Here is a 20,409-nt window from a genome sequence, read left to right on the forward strand (position 1 = left end):
CTTTACAATGTTGTGTTGGTTTCTGCTGTACAACAAAGTGAATTAGCTATATGTATACATATATGCCCTTCCCCTTGAGCCTCCCTCCCACTCCCCTGTCCCACCCCTCTAGGTTATCACAGGCATGCATGTATCTTTTTGAATTATGGTTTTGCCCGGATATATGCCCAGGAGTGGGATCGCTGGGTCATATGGTAGTTCTATTTTTAGTTTTTTGAGGACCCTCCATAATGTTTTCCATAGTGGCTGCACCAACTTACTTTCCCACCAACAGTGTAGGAGGGTTCCTTTTCCTCTACACCCTCCCCAGCATTTATTATTTGTAGAATTTTTAGTGATGGCCATTCTGATCCGTGTGAGGTGATATCTCATTGTACTTTTGATTTGCATTTCTCTAATACAGTAAGTCACCTACATATGAACAAGGTCCCTTCCAAGAGCGTATTCATAAGTCCAATTTGTTCGTAAGTCCAACAAAGTTAGCCTAAGTACCCAACTAACACAATCGGCTATATACCACTGCTTTTACGCTTGCTTCTGGACATCCTGGGCTTGAAATAATGATACTGTACTCTATACAGTACTGTACACAAAAGCACAACCACTTGTAGAGGATGCACACATGTGACAAGGTATGCCAGACACATGAATTTACATGATTGGACATGCGAACACATGTTCGCATCTTTGAAAGTTTGCAACTTGAAGGTTCATATGTAGGGGTCGTACTGTAATTAGCAATGTTGAGCATCTTTTCATGTGCCTGTTGGCCATCTGTATGTCTTCTTTGGAGAAATGTCTATTTAGGTCTTCTGCTCATTTTTCGATTGGGTTGTTTGTTTTTCTGTTGTTGAGTTGTATGAGCTTGTATATTTTGGAAATTAGGCCTTGTTCATCTCATCATTTGCAAATATTTTCTCCCATTCCATAGGTTGTTTTTTCATTTTGTTTATGTTTCTTTTGCTGTACAAAAGCTTGTAAGTTTCATTAGATCCCATTTGTTTATTTTTGTTTTTATTTCTATTGCCTTGGGAGACTGACCTAAGAAAACATTGGTAAAATTTATGTCAGAGAATGTTTTGCCTATGTTCTCTTCTAGGAATTTTATGGTGTCATGTCTTATGTTTAAGTCTTTTAGCCATTTTGTGTTTATTTTTGTGCATAGTGTGAGAGTGTATTCTAACTTCATTGATTTACATGCAGCTATCCAACTTTCCCAGCACCACTTGCTGAAGAGACTGTCTTTTTCCCGTTGTGTATTCTTACCTCCTTTGTCAAAGATTATTGACCATAGGTGTGTGGGTTTACTTCTGAGCTCTCTATTCTGTCCCATTGATCCATATGTCTGTTTTTGTGCCAATACCACACTGTTTTGATTACTGTAGCTTTGTAGTATTGTCTGAAGTATGAGAGGGTTATGCCTCCTGCTTTGGTTTTTTTTTTTTTTATTTTTCCCTCAAGATTGCTTTGGCAATTTGGGGTCTTTTATTTTTCCATATAAATTTTAGGATTATTTTTTCTAGTTCTGTGAAAACTGTCATGGGTATTTGATAGGGATCACATTAAATCTGTAGATTGCTTTGGGTAGTAAGGCCATTTTAACAATATTAATTCTTTGGAAAGTATTTTTCAATGTTAAGAACTATCCTCTTTTTTATATATGATTTTACTGTAATTAATAACTATAATTATTCTTGACATCAATGATAGCTATGAAAAGATGAAAGCCAAAGGAAACAGAGGAAACATGTTGTTATTAGATTTAAACATTCAAGTATTTCACTTAAATTCATTTTATTTTGGTGTTTTGAATTTTTTTTAAACATCCCAGTGCCAAAAGGAGGAAAGCTTTACACATGCAAACAAATGTATAAACAAACAACCCAGGTCCTCTTAAGCAATTTGCCAAATAGAAACAATCCATCTATATAAGAAAACACATCAAATCAGAATCTGCAATGTGGGCCAGTGAGAGAAAGGATTTGCATCCTCAACCCTGTTTTTGGTTCCTCAAAATCAAAATCTTGGGACTAGTGTAAGCTGTATAATGATGGATAAACAAAGAGAGTAAGTGTTCTCTTGCTTTTTCCATGGGTTTCATTAGCTTGTTTTCCATGACTCATAATGCCTTCCTGAAAAAAACTCTTGTGCCTTTGATCTCCTGGGTCAAATGAGTGCTGTTGAGTTAGTTTCCATCAACCAGTCAGCACTCCTACTGGTTCCTATTGTGCATCCTCAGCCAGACCAACTATTACCAGTTAACTCATTCCCAGAATAGAATTATGAATACTCTTCAGAAGGGTTCGGTCCAAGTCGCCCAGAGGAATTCATAAGGATAGTCTGAAGATTTAAAAAAAGGCAAATATTATTCACACAAAAATGTTGTTGACCTGAAAATAATTAGTGGAAAAAAATTTTAAACCGTTTATTAAAACTATGTCTTATAAGAACACGAAAAACTTCCTAAAGTCACTGATTAAGGGCTCTTTCCAATCCTTTGTTATGCCATGGACCCTCCTTTATATCCCCAAGTAGACAGTGTGGTTAGTGGTAATAAACTCCTCAGCCTAGGTCCCAGGAAACCTAGGGTCTCCTCCAGCCTCTGCCACTATATTTTTTTGGCTTATTTTCTACTTATATAAAATAAAAGTGAAAGTGTTCACACAAGTTTCTTTTGGTTACAGGAGTCCATGATTCTAGTAGAGAGACACAGAAGTTGAGATTTATCCATTCACTCAATACTTATGTCCACTAAATATTTATTGGACATCTATTAAATGCTAGGCAACATGTCCTCTGAATGAGGGGTCTCCCCATAACACTCCCCAAGTCCCTTGTGGGTGCCTCCATCATGGTACTTGACACTCAGTTGGAATTAGGGATTCCCTAATCTGATTCCTCCACTGATGGACTGCATGTTATTTTGCCAATGAGTAGCAGAATTCTTGGCACACAGTAGGTGCTCCAAAAGCATTTGGTAAAAGGACAGAGGAGAGCTCTTCACGTGCAAGCTTGAGCATCCAAGAATGAGGACCAGAATGAGAAATGTCAAGCATAATAGCCAGTAACATTTCATTAAAACAATTATATGATGACATTATATTCTACCTAGGAATTTCTGAGCCAACAGCACACCCTGATTGCACTAAAGACCCAAGCACGAAGACCTGCCTCTCTCTAGTCCTGAAGACAAAGTGTTCCTTGGCACTTAGTTTCCAGTTTGATGTATTGGGCCATCTATGCTGGATCCCTTTGGTTGTCTCTCCAGATCTTCCCTCCCCTTTTGTCCACTTTGCTTGGTGCTCTGGGAGGCCAATCTATATGAACTGTCTCAATCAGCTCCAGTGTCCTCTGGCTCTGGTTGGGTTTGGCCAATGGGGAGTACTGGACATTGGGAAAAAAGGAGAACAGCCAAGCTAGGATATTCATTCTCTCTCCTCAGGGCAACCACAGGCTGTTGTGTCCATGACCAAACGCCACAGCTCCTATCAGGCAGCCCTCCCCACATATTCCTTCTGTGTGTGTATGTGTGTGCTTCTGTCTTTGTCTCTCTGAGTTCCTTGTCCCTTTAGTCTTAGGGACAGTAGCAGTGCCCCCAGTTACTAGTCCTAGGATGCTACACTGTCCTTTTTTGGTTTTCCCACATCCTGGCTTAATAGGCCCTTTATGAAACTCTCCCCAAATTATTCAATATGAGTATACCATCAGTTTCCTGCCAGGACCCAAATATTATAAACAGTAAATGATCTAGTCTATTACCACCAAGCACAATAAAAGAATACTAAGAAATGCTAGCTTCCCTTCTAGTCCCTGTTATAATTTTTATACCCCCTGCAGTGGTTATCAGTAGTGCCTTTAACAAAATAGCTATTTAATAAATATTTGTTGAATGAAAGAAAAAGATTTCTAAGACACTTCTGATCACAGTTTTGTATTCAAATACATGGAAATCAATGTGCATTAATCTAGGTTATCAAGTATTTAATTTAGAGAAGTTTTTATTTCAGTAGTTGAAAGTCAGTGAGTAGTTCTGCTTTACAAATTTACATTCTCTCTTTTCTCATGTTCCAAGTGAAATAATGATTAGCCTACTGGACTTACGACTCAACCCCAGGAAACAGTACCAAGAGATGAGCAGACATCTCAGGGCACGTGTTGTTCAACAAACTAAGAGATTAGTTTACTGGTCCTTCCTAGACCTTGGAGGAAACAGTGATTTTATTTCATGCCATCTAATTCATATGAACTGATTTTGCAAGTTCATCACTTTCTATCTCCTACACCCGGATAGAAATGCAGTTTGGGGAAAACTATACCTCCTTGGATCTATTCACGTTTATAATGAACAGTCAAATCGTCAATAAAGCTGAAGCATCACTCACCGTGTATATTGACCTTGCTGATGCGCCGTGGAAGTAACTTCTAGTTCTGGTATTGGAGGAAGCACGTCCTTGACATGAGCCATAGGCAGCCTCTGCATGGTCTCTGCTGTTTAAGAAGGAGAGCTGTTCTAGTCTGTATTTAGTCAAGAGCAATGTGAAAGTAGACACAGTATATTCCAATGTAGTCAGAGAACCATGCCCTCCACCTAGACAGGACTTTGGCAGTTTCCACGACTTACTAAATTTCCTGCCTGCAACTCTGACACTCTTTTTTTTTTTATTAGTCATCAATTTTATACACATCAGTGTATACATGTCAATCCCAATCGCCCAGTTCATCACACCACCATCCCCACCCCCCAGCGGCTTTCCCCCTTAGTGTCCATACATTTGTTCTCAACATCTGTGTCTCATTTCTGCCCAGCAAACCAGTTCATCTGTACCATTTTTCTAGGTTCCACATACATGCATTAATATACGATATTTGTTTTTCTCTTTCTGACTTACTTCACTCTGTATGACAGTCTCTAGATCCATCCACATCTCAACAAATGACCCAATTTCGTTCCTTTTTATGGCTGAGTAATATTCCATTGTATATATGTACCACATCTTCTTTATCGATTCATCTGTCAATGGACATTTAGGTTGCCTCCATGACCTGGCTATTGTAAATAGTGCTGCAATGAACATTGGGGTGCATGTGTCTTTTTGAATTATGGTTTTCTCTGGGTATATGCCCAGTAGTGGGATTGCTGGGTCATATGGTAATTCTATTTTTAGTTCTTTAAGGAACCTCCATACTGTTCTCCATAGTGGCTGTATCAATTTACATTCCCACCAACAGTGCAAGAGGGTTCCCTTTTCTCCACACCCTCTCCAGCATTTGTTGTTTGTAGATTTTCTGATGATGCCCATTCTAACTGGTGTGAGGTGGTACCTCATTGTAGTTTTTATTGTTGTTGTTGTTTTTGGTTTTTTTGCTGTACGCAGGCCTCTCACTGTTGTGGCCTCTCCCGTTGCGGAACACAGGCTCCGGACACGCAGGCTCAGCGGCCATGGCTTACGGGCCCAGACACTCCGCAACATGTGGGATTTTCCTGGACCGGGGCATGAGCCCGTGTCCCCTGCATTGGCAGGTGGACTCTCAACCACTGTGCCACCAGGGAAGGCCCCTCATTGTAGTTTTGATTTGCATTTCTCTAATAATTAGTGATGTTGAGCAGCTTTTCATGTGCTTCTTGGCCATCTGTATGTCTTCTTTGGAGAAATGTCTATTTAGGTCTTCTGCCCATTTTTGGATTGGGTTGTTTGTTTCTTTAATATTGAGCTGCATGAGCTGTTTATATATTTTGGAGATTAATCCTTTGTCTGTTCATTTGTTTGCAAATATTTTCTCCCATTCTGAGGCTTGTCTTTTCATCTTGTTTACAGTTTCCTTTGCTGTGCAAAAGCTTTTAAGTTTGATGAGGTCCCATTTGTTTATTTTTGTTCTTATTTCCATTACTCTAGGAGGTGGATCAAAAAAGATCTTGCTGTGATTTATGTCAAAGAGTGTTCTTCCTATGTTTTCCTCTAAGAGTTTTATAGTGTCTGGTCTTACATTTAGGTCTCAAATCCATTTTCAGTTCATTTTTGTGTATGGTGTTAGGGAGTGTTCTAATTTCATTTTTTTACATGTAGCTGTCCAGTTTTCCCAGCACCACTTATTGAAGAGACTGTCTTTTCTCCATTGTATATCCTTGCCTCCTTTGTCATAGATTAGTTGACCATAGGTGCATGGGTTTATCTCTGGGCTTTCTATCTTGTTCCATTGATCTATGTTTCTGGTTTTGTGCCAGTACCATACTGTCCTGATTACTGTAGCTTTGTAGTATAGTCTGAAGTCAGGGAGTCTGATTCCTCCAGCTCCATTTTTTTCCCTCAAGACTGCTTTGCTATTCGGGGTCGTTTTTGTCTCCATACAAATTTTAAGATTTTTTGTTCTAGTTCTGTAAAAAATGCCATTGGTAATTTGATAGGGATTGGATTGAATCTGTAGATTGCTTTGGGTAGTATAGTCATTTTCACAATATTGATTCTTCCAATCCAAAAACATGGTATATCTCTCCATCTGTTGGTATGACCTTTAATTTCTTTTATCAGTGTCTTATAGTTTTCTGCATACAGGTCTTTTTTCTCCCTAGGTAGATTTATTCCTAGGTATTTTATTCTTTTTGTTGCAATGGTAAATGGGAGTGTTTCCATAATTTCTCTTTCATATTTTTCATCATTAGTGTATAGGAACGCAAGAGATTTCTGTGCATTAATTTTGTATCCTACAAATTTACCAAATTCATTGATTAGCTCTAGTAGTTTTCTGGTGGCATTTTTAGGATTCTCTATGTATAGTATTATGTCATCTGCAAACAGTGACAGTTTTACTTCTTCTTTTCCAATTTGTATTCCTTTTATTTCTTTTTCTTCTCTGACTGCCGTGGCTAGGACTTCCAAAACTCTGTTGAATAATAGCAGTGAGAGTGGACATCCTTGTTTGTTCCTGATCTTAGAGGAAATGCTTTCAGTTTTTCACCATTGAGAATGATGTTTGCTGTGGGTTTGTCATTTATGGTTTTTATTATGTTGAGGTAGGTTCCCTCTGTGCCACTTTCTGGAGAGTTTTTATCATAAATGGGTGTTGAATTTTGTCAAAAGCTTTTTCTGCATCTATTGAGATGATCATATGGTTTTTATTCTTCAATTTGTTAATATGGTGTATCACATTGATTGATTTGTGTATATTGAAGAATCCTTGCATCCCTGGGATAAATCCCACTTGATCGTGGTGTATGATCCTTTTAATGTGTTGTTGGATTCTGTTTGCTAGTATTTTGTTGAGGATTTTTGCATCTATATTCATCAGTGATATTGGTCTGTAATTTTCTTTTTTTGTAGTATCTTTTTCTGGTTTTGGTATCAGCGTGATGGTGGCCTTGTAGAATGAGTTTGGGAGTGTTCCTTCCTCTGCAGTTTTTGGAAGAGTTTGAGAAGGACGGGTGTTAGCTGTTCTCTAAATATTTGATAGAATTCACCTCTGAAGCCATCTGGCCCTGGACTTTTGTTTGTTGTAAGATTTTTTTATCACAGTTTCAATTTCATTACTTGTAATTTGGTCTGTTCATATTTTCTATTTCTTCCTGGTTCAGTCTTGGAAGGTTATACCTTTCTAAGAATTTGTCCATTTCTTCCAGGTTGTCCATTTTATTGGCATAGAGTTGCTTGTAGTAGTCTCTTAGGATGCTTTGTATTTCTGTGGTGTCTGTTGTAACTTCTCCTTTTTCATTTCTAATTTTATTGATTTGAGTCCTCTCCCTGTTTTTCTTGATGAGTCTGGCTAATGGTTTATCAATTTTGTTTATCTTCTCAAATAACCAACTTTTAGTTTTATTGATCTTTGCTATTGTTTTCTTTGTTTCTATTTCATTTATTTCTGCTCTGATCTTTATGATTTCTTTACTTCTACTAACTTTGGGTTTTGTTTGTTCTTCTTTCTCTAGTTCCTTTAGGTTTAAAGTTAAATTGTTTACTTGAGATTTTTCTTGTTTCTTGAGGTAGGCTTGTATAGCTATAAACTTCCCTCTTAGAACTGCTTTTGCTGCATCCCATAGGTTTTGGATTGTCGTGTTTTCATTGTCATTTGTCTCTAGGTATTTTTTGATTTCCTCTTTGATTTCTTCAGTGATCTCTTGGTTATTTAGTAACGTATTGTTTAGCCTCCATGTGTTTGTGTTTTTTACATTGTTTTCCTTGTAATTCATTTCTAATCTCATAGTGTTGTGGTCAGAAAAGATGCTTGATATGATTTCAATTTTCTTAGATTTACTGAGGCTTGATTTGTGACCCAAGATGTGATCTATCCTGTAGAATGTTCTGTGCGCACTTGAGAAGAAAGTGTAATCTGCTGTGTTTGGATGGAATGTCCTATAAATATCAATTAAACCTATCTGGTCTATTGTGTCATTTAAAGCTTGTGTTTCCTTGTTTATTTTCATTTTGGATGATCTGTCCATTGGCGTAAGTGAGGTGTTAAAGTCGCCAGTATTATTGTGTTACTGTTGATTTCCTCTTTTATAGCTGTTAGCAGTTGCGTTATGTATTGAGGTGCTCCTATGTTGGGTGCATATATATTTATAATTGTTATATCTTCTTGGATTGATCCCGTGATCATTATGTAGTGTCCTTCCTTGTCTCTTGTAACATTCTTTATTTTAAAGTCTATTTTATCTTATATGAGTATTGCTACTCCAGCTTTCTTTTGATTTCCATTGGCATGGAATATCTTTTCCCATCCCCTCACTTTCAGTCTGAATGTGTCCCTAGGTCTGGAGTGGGTCTCTTGTAGACAGCATATATATGGGTCTTGTTTTTGTATCCATGCAGCAAGCCTGTGTCTTTTGGTTGGAGCATTTAGTCCATTCACTTTTAAGGTAATTATTGATATGTATGTTCCTATGACCATATTCTTAATTGTTTTGGGTTTGTTTTTGTAGGTCCTTTTCTTCTCTTGTGTTTCCCACTTAGAGAAGTTCCTTTAGCATTTGTTGTAGAGCTGGTTTGGTGATGCTGAATTCTCTTAGCTTTTGCTTATCTGTAAAGCTTTTGATTTCTCCATTGAATCTGAATGAGATCCTTGCCAGGTAGAATAATCTAGGTTGTAGGTTCTTCCCTTTCATCACTTGAAGTATATCATGCCACTCCCTTCTGGCTTGTAGAGTTTCTGCTGAGAAATCAGCTGTTAACCTTATGGGAGTTCCCTTGTATGTTATTTGTCGTTTTTCCCTTGCTGCTTTCAATAGTTTTTCTTTGTCTTTAATTTTTGCCAGTTTGATTACTATGTGTCTCGGCGTGTTTCTCCTTGGGTTTATCCTGTATGGGACTCGCTGTGCTTCCTGGACTTGGGTGGCTATTTCGTTTCCCATGTTAGGAAAGTTTTCAACTATAATCACTTCAAATATTTTCTCTGGTCCTTTCTCTCTCTCTTCTCCTTCTGGGACCCCTATAATGTGAATGTTGTTATGTTTAATGTTTTCCCAGAGGTCTCTTCGGCTGTCTTCATTTCTTTTCATTCTTTTGTCTTTATTCTGTTCCGCAGCTGTGAATTCCACCATTCTGTCTTCCAGGTCACTTATCCATTCTTCTGCCTCAGTTATTCTGCTATTGATTCCTTCTAGTGTAATTTTCATTTCAGTTATTGTATTGTTCATCTCTGTTTGTTTGTTCTTTAGTTCTTCTAGGTCTTTGTTAAACATTTCTTGCATCTTCTCAATCTTTGCCTCCATTCTTTATGAGGTCCTGGATCATCTTCACTATCATTATTCTGAATTCTTTTTCTGGAAGGTTGCCTATCTCCACGTCATTTAGTTGTTTTTCTGGGGTTTTATCTTGTCCCTTCATCTGGTACATAGCCCTCTGCCTTTTCATCTTGTCTATCTTTCTGTGAATGTGGTTTTTGTTTCACAGGCTGCAGGATTGTAGTTCTTCTTGCTTCTGCTGTCTGCCCTCTCAACTCTGAAACTTTTGACCCATTTCTCTCAACTCTGTATCTATCCTTTAGTTGTTTTTCTGGGGTTTTATCTTGTCCCTTCATCTGGTACATAGCCCTCTGCCTTTTCATCTTGTCTATCTTTCTGTGAATGTGGTTTTTGTTTCACAGGCTGCAGGATTGTAGTTCTTCTTGCTTCTGCTGTCTGCCCTCTCAACTCTGAAACTTTTGACCCATTTCTTTCAACTCTATATCTATCCTTTCAATTCCTCCTCTCCCATCTCCTTCTGAGCACAAGACCTGCAGTATAGTTAAGGTGGAGCAAAGTCAAGAAAAAATTTAAGGTACAATGTCAAGTAGCAAGAAAAGAATTTCAGTTTGGAAAGTACAAACACTTCCTTCTTTGCATATTGTTGAAATATGTCCCTAAGAATAATATTAATAAATAACATCTTTGATTTCAGGGACAATTTTACCAAAAAGCAAGATTACAAATTAGATGAACTCTAACCTGTCTCCCTTTGCTATGACTCTGTGACTTTATAAAACTCTTCTAATATTATCTTCAACTGACTTCAAATAGAAGGTAAAACTTGATGTCCATGGCTCAATGGTATCTCTTTTACTCCACTGGGGTTCTGGGTCTTGCTTTTCTAGTCTTTATATTGAAACTTGAGTTCTACATAATACACGTGGTTTTTTGCTTCACAGATGTCTCTACTTTTTATACAAAGCCCTGAACATGGATGGAAATGAGGTGACCTCTAATTTAAAGAGAAATTTGTGTAGTTGCTTCTTAAGAATAGATACCAGAAAGGAAGATTTAAGTATAATCAAGAATATGATGCTTTTTTTCCTAGAAGATTATTAAACACTGGTGTAGTTTACCAAAAGGGAAATCCTGTCAAAGCTTCTGTCAGAATGTTATTCCTTTAATTAGAAAAAAATTTTTGATAAGAAAAACTTATTTTTTGGATTTAATTTTCTGTATAAGGAATATTCACCTGATTAAAAATTTTTAAACTATGAAGGGATATTCAGTGAATATTCCTTTTTACCCCGTCTCCCAGGCAATCACTTCCCACCATATCACATAGTTCTTTCCCTTCTAGATACCTAGATAGATAGATAGATGATAAATTTATACTTTAATATATGTGTTATTAAAATGTTGTTTTTGTTCTTCTTTACACAATTGGTAGAATACCATACATATATATCATGAATGATATATCTTAGTGATCTTTCCACATAAGTGCTTCCTCTTTCCTTTTTACAACTTCCTGGTATTCCACAGTATGGATGTAACACCATGTCTTTGAACAGCCTAGATGGTGTCTGCTTAGATGGTGTCTAATCATTTTTGATCTTATAAATACACAAGCAATAAACATTGTATAGATGCCATTTCTCTCCTATGTGAGTAAATCTATAGGATAAATTCCTAGAAATAGAATTGCTGGCTCAAAGGGCTTATACATTTGTAACTTTGATAGTTATTGCCAAATTACCTATCATGGAAGTTGCACCAATTTTGCCTCTCAGTTTACCTTAGTAAAGTATGAGAGTACCTCTTGCCCCTTGCCATAGAGTGTAATGTCAAACTTCTGGATTTTTGCCAATCTGATAGATGAAAGTGGCATCTCAGTGTAGCTTCAACTTGCTTTCCCACCTGAATGAAGCTCCATGAGAGCAGAAATCTTTATTTTGTTTGGTTCACTGCTGTGTCTCCTATACCCAAGTGACCAATATTATTGGCACATAGTAAACAACAACAAAAAAAATTTTTTTTAAGAATTTGGTCTGAGTGAGACCAAACAACCTTTCATATGTTTAAGAACTATTTGTATTTCCTCTTTCTGTAAACAGTCCATTCTTGTCCTTTACCCATTTGCCTACTAGGTTATGGTCTTTTCTTCATCAATTATTAGAAGCTCCTTATATACTAGGAAAGGTTGCTTATCTGTGATGAACTACAAATAACTTTCCCTCAATTGCTTTTGCTGTGTACATTCTTTTTCATAGGGTCAAATTTATTAGTGTTTTAGCTGAGTTTTGTGTCATGATTAGTCCTGCATTAGTTGTAAATGAATTCTACCATTGTTTCTTCTATTACTTTTGTGGTTTCATGTTTTCATTAAAATCACTGATCTGTATGGAATTTACTCCAGTATTAGTGTGGGCTCTGGATTAAGTAAATTTTTTTTCCTAGATGATTATTCAGTTGTTCCAACATCATTCATTCAGTATTTCTTTGTTTTCCTACTGATTTGATATGCCATTTTCATCATTTACTAAAGTCCTGAACTTTCTAATATTTCATTGGATATTTTTATCTAGTCTGTACCAGTACCATAATGGAATGGATACTTCTGTTTATTCTTCTATGTCCATTTTTTTCCTGTCTACTATTGACAGTTTATTTTTCATTGGGATATGGAAATGAACTTGTTTATTTATTGGTTTAGGGAAAATTGGCATCTTTTTATATTCATCTTACTTTCAAGAACATTATATACTATTCCTTTTCTTCAAGTCATTTTTATGTCTCTCAGGAGCATTTTTCTGAAGTTTTCTTCAGAAAGATCATGCACATTTCTTATGAAGTTTATTCCTAATTACTTTATTTTCTGCAGCTGTTTTAAATGCAGTATATCTTCTAACTGGTTGTTGTTTAAATATATAAATGTTGTTTGACTTTTTATATTAATTTTGTACCCTACCCCTTACTGAACTTTTCAAAGATGTTTTCAGGGAATTAGATTTTTTGGGTACATATCATCTGCAAAATAAGTGATCATTTTACTTATCCTTTCCAACTTGTGAACCTTGTGGTTTTGCCTCTTATCTAATTGTGTTGACTAGTACTTCTAGGATAACTGTAGATAAAGTGGCAATAGTGAACATTCTTGAACGTTTCTGGCTTTAGCTAAGCATGCTTTCAGTATTTCCCTACTAAGCATGATTCTGAGTTTTTGTTTGAGACAGATATATTTTATCATATTATTTATCTTATTTTTATTAGGTGTTTTTATGAAGAATGGGTATTGTATTTTGTCAAATATATTTTTTTCATTTTTAACAACTTTATTGATATCTTTGACATATAAAAATAGTAATTATATAAGGTGTACGTACAACTTGATATTTTGATATATGCATACATTGTGAAAAGATCACCACGATAAAGCTAAATAACTTATCCATCACCTCCACATAGTTACCATTGTGTGTGTGTGTTGAGAAAATTTAATTTAAAATCTATCCTTTTAGCAGATTTCAAGTATGCAATACAGATTAAATAACACTTATACAAAATACCCAATTGTTTATACTTAGCATTATATCTTCCTTACTTTGTCTAAATTTTATACATTTTGCTTTTTGTGTGTGGTTTCTGGATTTTTAATTTAGATTTTACTATATGAATTATGCTTTCTGTAATTTAGTCTTAGGTGTTTTGATCGTTAGGTAAATTGTTTTTAATTTTACTAGTTTTACTAAAGGTTTACAAAATCCCTACAGCTATTGCTGTGAAATGACCTAAGCCAATCTAACCATGCACAACCCTTAGGTTCTTACCAGTAGATAAAATCAACCACCAAAAAGTTTGAGCATGGGTAGTCTCACCAGGAGAAATTTTTCCTCACATACGGGCATTTATTAGGTATTTGTTAGCCAGTAGAGAGAGGGCAAGGACACAGCTTGGGAACCCTGCTGTATAGGCTTGATGTGAGTCCATGCTCCCTGTCACTTGGGCTTCACAGCTCACTTGGGGAGGACAGGACAGGCTCCAGAGGTAGGACTTGATTAGGCTTGCAGTTGGCATCATGCAGCCAGGGACCTGTGCAAGGAGTTGGACGATTCCTAAAGTAGAGGTTACAGTGTTGGCTGGGTTCTCATACCCCATTAGTGTAGCCATGGAGCATTTTTCTACAATATTTTATCCAGCTAACAAATCTTGAATGCCTCTAATTTCAACACTGAACATACAATTCGGACTTTGATTACCACTAATTTTACGAATGAAAACTCATTTCTAATATTCATCATTCTACTTAGCAAAGTCTCTGGTTGATAGCTCAGACCCTTGTGGTGTGCTTAATATTTAACTGTAACATCATGTTATCTATGCTGAAATGTTTTAAATCAATTGAATATGGCATAACAGCTATATTTGTCTTTTAAAAATTAGAAGTAAATTTGTAGAATAAATAATGAGAAAAGTAGGTCTTCTAAGTCTTCTTCTTTTGTGCATATAATCAAATACATTTTTATCATCTATAGAAATGATCCAACAATCGTTCCCTTAGATCTGTTAATATGGTGAGTGATATTAATAGATCTCCTAATGCTGAACTGTTCTTGTATTCGTGGAATAAGCCCCACTTGATCATAGGAGTGTGTGTATGTATGTATGTATGTATACATATTTTTTTAAACTGTGCTACTGGATTCTTTTGCTAATATTTGTTGAGGATTTTTGTATAGATAGACATAAGTAAGATTGATACTTTCATTTTAGACAATCTTCCTTGGGCTTGAATATAAATGTTTATTTCATAAATAGACGTAGGAAACATCCTTTTTTTCTATGGTCTATAACAGTTAAAATACCACTGGAAATATCTGTTGTTTAGAAATTGTTAAAATTCCGCTGTGTACTGCTCTTCCTGTTATTTTTTGAGAGATAACTGACAAATTTTCTATTTCTTCTATGACAATGGTTTTGTTTAGATTTTCTGTTCTTCTGATGTGAGGTTTTGTAAGTTTTCTCAGAAAAGTATCCGTCTTAACTAGACATTTTAAAAATTAAGGTAGCAACTACTCTTTAAGGGAATTAGATGCCTTTTTGAGGCCATGTCCAGCAGACACAGAGGGCCCTTTCATTCCTATAGGAATGCTAAAATCACCACCAAAGTCCACATTTTTTCCTATGGAGCCTTTAGCTGTAAAGAGTAAATGACAAAGCTTTCCTGACTGATTAGAGCAAAGGTGGGAAAACAAGGCCAGTCTTTCCATTTTTATTTTATTGTCAGTAAGGACCAACCGCACCTATGAGACTAGATCTATCAGCCTTATCTGTGTCACACTGAAAGTTCCCAGGCGTCTGTGATTTTTGTCCTCTGAAATCTGTGCTTCTCAAGGGTGGCTGTAGCAAGCAGGATCTCAAACAGCCCCCAGATTCCCACCCCTGGTGTATATGGCCACCCTCGTGACTCCCTTCCCTTGAGCATGGGCAGGGCGGTAAATAGCATCTCATTCCGGTGACTAGGTTACACTAAGATAAGAGATGTTGCAGGCGTAATTAACATCCCAAATCAGTTGATTTTAAGAGAGACTATCCTGGGTCGGTCTGACTTAAAGAGGTGAAAGCTTTTAATAGAGAGACTGGGCCCTCCCTGGGGTCAGAGAGCATCCCTCCCTGGGCTCAGAAAGCATGCCGCCATGTCTGCACTGTCTATGGAAAGGGTCATGTATCAGGGGTCTGCAGCTGGCCTCTAGGACCTGAGAGTGGCCTCTGACTGAGAGCCAGTTAAGAAACCAGGGCCTTCAGTCTACAGCCTTAAAGAAAGGAATTCTGCCAACAACCTGAACCACCTTGGAAGGAGAGCCTCCAGATGAGAACACAGGCCAGCTCACATCTTGATTTCAAGCTTGTGAGTCCCTGAGATCCAGCAAAGTTGTTCCCAAATTTCTCACCCAAAGAAACTGTGAGATAATGAACATGTGTTGTTTTAAGCCCCTAAGGTTGTGGTAATTTGTTACACAACAATAGAAAACGAATAAAGTGATCAACAGAGCCTTGGCTTGAAAATCCCCGGAGGTAGTAATTTAAAATGCAGGTTCTAGGACCCTGCCCCAGATCTACTGAATTACAGTCTCCTTTCATAAAGGCCCAGGAGTCTTTGATGGTTAATTCTGATGCACATTAAAGCTTCAGAATGAATTTACCATGCGAATAATTGTTTAGACATCCTTGACAAAGCCTCTTTTTTTAAACTTTTTACCTTATATTGGAGTATAGTTGATTAACAATGTTGTGTTAGTTTTGGGTGTACAGCAAAGGGATTCAGTTATACATATACATGTATCTATTCTTTTTCAAATTCTTTTCCCATTTAGGTTATTACAGAATATTGAGCAGAGTTCCCCGTGCTATGCGGTAGGTCCTTGCTGGTTATCTATTTTAAATATAGCAGTGTGTACATGTCAATCCCAAACTCCCTAACTATCCCTTCCCACAACCCCTCCTCCCTGACAAAACATCTTATAACCTTCCAGAATTTGAGATTTGGAGATAATTCTTTTTAAAGGTTAAAATCTCAAAAGAGCCTATTCATGAAACCAAATAATTATCAAAGAAAATTAACAGAGCTCTTTTTGTTGGAAAGCCAAACTGCTATCAGTTGCTTATTCATTAGGTTTGCTGATGTTCTATAGTATGGTATAACCATAATTCAGAAAGCCATTATCTGTCCAAATGACAGCTAGTCCGAAGTAACTCTCTAGTGGTACGTTATCTTCTGTTTCTCCTAGTATCCAAAGTCATGTAAGTTACACGCTAATAGGAAAACTTCTGAAAAATTGATAAAAAGGCAAAAAGGTGGGATATCCTGTCATTTTTATACCTTCTTTAGAATAGCTGAAACAGGTGGAATTTTTTTCTCGTTTTACACTGAGATATAGGGTTTCTTTCAAATCATATTAATTCAGCAACACTAGTTAAGTCAGCAGAAGCGGTCAGAAGTATTTTAAAACCTCACAGAAGTCTTTTCATGAATTTGTCAAATCTCTAAACCAAATATTTCTTTGACTTTTTCCAAGAACCTTAGCAGAGCCTAAAAAATTAAAAAGAACCCCAGTCTGAGTTTTGACCTGGTTGAGTCTAGTGAACAAAATGGATTTCCAACAGTAGAAACTTTGATTAAAAATAAAACTCCATGCCTTAGGTTCTTGAATAAAGCCCCTATCATTCCATCCATGACAGTGTCCAAGCTGACCTCTGATATTTCTTTCTCTCCTTTTTAAAAAAGGTTATCACTTTTCAAAATGCTTTATATCTATGTCATCTGGTATCTAACCTCAATTCATCTTTCCAAAGTAATTCTTGATTCCCACTTAGTAATGGAAACTTATGAGGTATTTTCTTCACTTTGTTCCTGATGATTTTCATGTCAAAGACAAGGTACATCTCCCACACTGAAGACACATCTAAAACTTCCCCATCCTAGTCAGTCTGTCTTGGCTGCTAAGGGAATTTGCCCCATCAATGTTTGATATTCGTTATCTCCAAAAATACTTGTTCAGCTAAATTTTACTTGGTTATTAAATTGGAAAGCCAAAAAACAAAAGAAGAACAAAACAGATTTATGTATCCGTACTATCTATGACCCTCTGTGACCTCTACTTTCCCAATAGTGAATTTATCCAATTTTGCATAAATTTGCATAATTTATCCTTATTTGTCTGCCCACTTGTGTACAGAGATTGTTTTGTTTTGTTTTGTTTTGTTTTGTTTTTGCGGTACGCGGGCCTCTCACTGTTGTGGCCTCTCCCGTTGCGGAGCACAGGCTCCGGACGCGCAGGCTCAGCGGCCATGGCTCACGGGCCCAGCCGCTCCGCGGCATGTGGGATCCTCCCTGACCGGGGCACAAACCCGCGTCCCCTGCATCGGCAGGCGGACTCTCAACCACTGCGCCACCAGGGAAGCCCCAGAGATTGTATTTTTATGCATGGTTTTACTCCCCAGAACCCACCTTGGAGCATGACACATAATAGGTACTCAATAAATACATGTTGAATGACTGAAAGAATGTTATTTAACTTCTTTGTGCCTCATGTTTCTTAATAAAATGGTGTGGGTTCAAGCAGAACAAAAAGTCAACTCTGGGGTACCACCCAGGAATTTGGAGATAAGGAAAATAAGAGTGCCCTGTGAGAAAGCACCACCAAGTGCAAAACAAAGTATTTTTACTGGCATCTTTTTAAGCCCACTGGAGGGCCCTGCTCAGAACTTAGTAGGACCTGTGTGTGAACTCAGCAGAGAACTATGGATAGCTAAACTCGGAAGCGATGACCTTGGGCGCTTCCTTCTCTCCTTCACACTTCAGCCATGACTCTTTGTGGAGACAATGACTCTTTGTGGAGATTCAGCCATGACTCTTTGTGGAGACAATGGCAATAAATGTCTAAACTGTTACCCACAAAGTACTTGGTTTCCTCATAAGAGCCTCTCCAAAAAGGAAGGAATTCAAGTTAATCGTCACAGATTTCTTCGGTCAAGACAGATGTGGACATTTTCAGATGGTTTGGTGATTCTTATTCAGTTCTCTAATCAGGCTTCAAAAAAACTTTTGTCTTAATTATTTCTTCTTACTGTCATAGGAATGCAGAATTTCAATATTGCTATGCATCATTCTGACCTTTCCATCACATAAAAACACAGGCACTTTTGTGCAAGTCCAAGATAGCTAGTAGCCTTTTAGGGTTAATAGAACCAATTATGGTGGCCTAAAATAGATTTCCATTATTCAAGAGGCCAACACCCTACTATGTTCAAAGATCCATCTGTTATTTTTAACAGTGATCCTAAAACTACTCAGCTATTCCAAATCTGGCCAGTGTGAAAGTCAAATGAGGATGGAAAAATAAATGACTGCAGAATTATCTAGAAATAGCAATTAAAGAGGAAAAAAAACCCTCCTTGAACAGACAGCTGCCAATATTCTGAGCCATTGACTCAGTTTCCAATTCACTCACACTTCAGGTATCCTTAATACTCCAAGGAATAAAACTGATGAAGTGTTTAACCATTCTCCTTTTGTTATTTTGGGTAGGCATTATCAAAAGTTATACTCTGGGGGTGGGGGAAAGTATTTGAAAGGTCTTTGTAAGACAGCAGCAGTCATTCTTTCAACATAGACAGTGTAGAGTTGTATTTATTTAACAAATATTTATTGGGTACCTATTATGAACTCATATGCACTGTGCCATGAGCTGGGGATGCAGTGATAAGTATTATCAGGTAGTGTCCCAGATCTCAAGGAGCTAACTGGCTCATAGGAGAGACATCAATCAAATAATAACAGAAATGTAAAAGAGCAACAGTGATAATTGCCACAAAGAGAGAAGTGTGATGTTATGAGGGTGTAATTTACCTGGTCCACCAGCTCTGAGACAACTTCCCTGAGGAAGTGTTAGTTAAGCCAAAATCAGAGGACAGGGTTGGACTTAACTAGATAAAGGCAGGGTGGGAAAAGGGGAGGATTGCAAGGGAGGTGGCGAGTGAGGCCAAATGGTTCAGGCAGGGGGAGTCTGTGCGAAGATGGAGAAGATGTTTATCTGCATGTTTTATCATCAGTTTTTTCAGACCTGGCACAAATGGCTGTCACATAAAGTCATTCAATGAATGAATAGAATAAATCATCCTATTTTGCCTATAGATTCTTCACACTTTATGAATTTCCTCCTGCATGTAGAGTCACCCTCTGAATCTTGATCTATTCTGTAACCAAGCAGATGGCTATAACCTTTACTGTTTTATGGACCCCAATCTGTATTTTGAGTCTTAAATATTATAGTTAAGCAAGTAAAAATTAAATTTTCATGTTATCTTGCTTGGTTGCTAGACATCTGGCACCAGTAATTTATCTTCTCTTTGGCAGAAAATTGAAACCTGCTTAGTCTTTATTATGTTGGTCTTAAACGTGTTGCAAATTATAATTTTACATTTCCACTAGTTTTATTTTGGAGTAATATATATTACTGGGTCATCCACTTCCCTTTGGCATTTAGCAATTCTCTTTCACAATGAATTTCCGTTTTCTTTGCTTTGTGGTCCCTAAGAGCCCACCCACATTAAGTGCCAATGCTGAAATGTTACTTTGAGGATGACTCACATTGTCTCACACAAGCTTCTGATACCTTACAGAGAAAATGTCTCATCTCAGTTCCCAGCACTAAATGTAAAGTAGCGAGAAAAGTTTTGATCTGTGGCTTGAACCAGCAGGAGTAAACTCCCCAGTTCATCTTGCCATTAAGTGATGCGCTGGAAAGTGCAGCCATTGGACAGAACTGAGTTTGAATCCTAACCCTGCTGGGATCTGGCAGTGGGTCAGTTACTTTAAACTTCCTTAGCTTCAGTTTTCTCACCAGGAAAAAAAGTGAGGCTCTCATGAAATGAAATCAAATGGTGTGTGTGGAAGTACTGTGCACGTGGAAGGTGCTGAATGAGTTTGTATAGCTTAATTAGCTTCCCTTCTCCTAAGGAACTAGGAATTGAATCTCCTGAAGGGTGGTGTCAGCTCCATGGAGGCGGGGACTGCGCTGTGGTACAGCCACTGTATCGGCAATGCTTAGCACAATTTCTGGCCCATAGTCAGTGTTCAACAGATTTTGGTTGAATATTCGAAGGTGAAGAACTTCAAGTTTTAAAGATCTCACCATTTTTGATGGACAAAGTAGAGAGATGACAGGACTCCCTTGGCTGACCCATGCAGTGGA

The 20,409-nt window shown here is 37.4% G+C and overlaps 1 protein-coding gene across 3 annotated transcripts in view; it reads right to left on the reverse strand.

Annotated features, from left to right (window-relative positions):
- Window positions 1–1,777: 1,777 nt before the first annotated feature.
- Window positions 1,778–20,409, reverse strand: part of TMEM156 (transmembrane protein 156) — a 52,251-nt gene continuing 33,619 nt past the window's right edge. For all 3 annotated transcript variants that reach the window (XM_022565912.2, XM_089911791.1, XM_089911790.1), the window contains 2 exons: window positions 4,383–4,488; window positions 1,778–2,340 (listed from right to left, as the gene is read on the reverse strand). In XM_022565912.2, coding sequence (XP_022421620.1) covers window positions 2,328–2,340; window positions 4,383–4,488 — 119 coding nt within the window. In that variant the 3' untranslated portion in view covers window positions 1,778–2,327. The remainder of the gene's footprint in view (window positions 2,341–4,382; window positions 4,489–20,409) is intronic.

Source organism: Delphinapterus leucas, chromosome 5 (assembly GCF_059928025.1).
Source record: "Delphinapterus leucas isolate spDelLeu-1000000601 "Yukka" chromosome 5, BTC_Dleu_Yukka2, whole genome shotgun sequence".
NCBI lineage: Eukaryota > Metazoa > Chordata > Mammalia > Artiodactyla > Monodontidae > Delphinapterus > Delphinapterus leucas.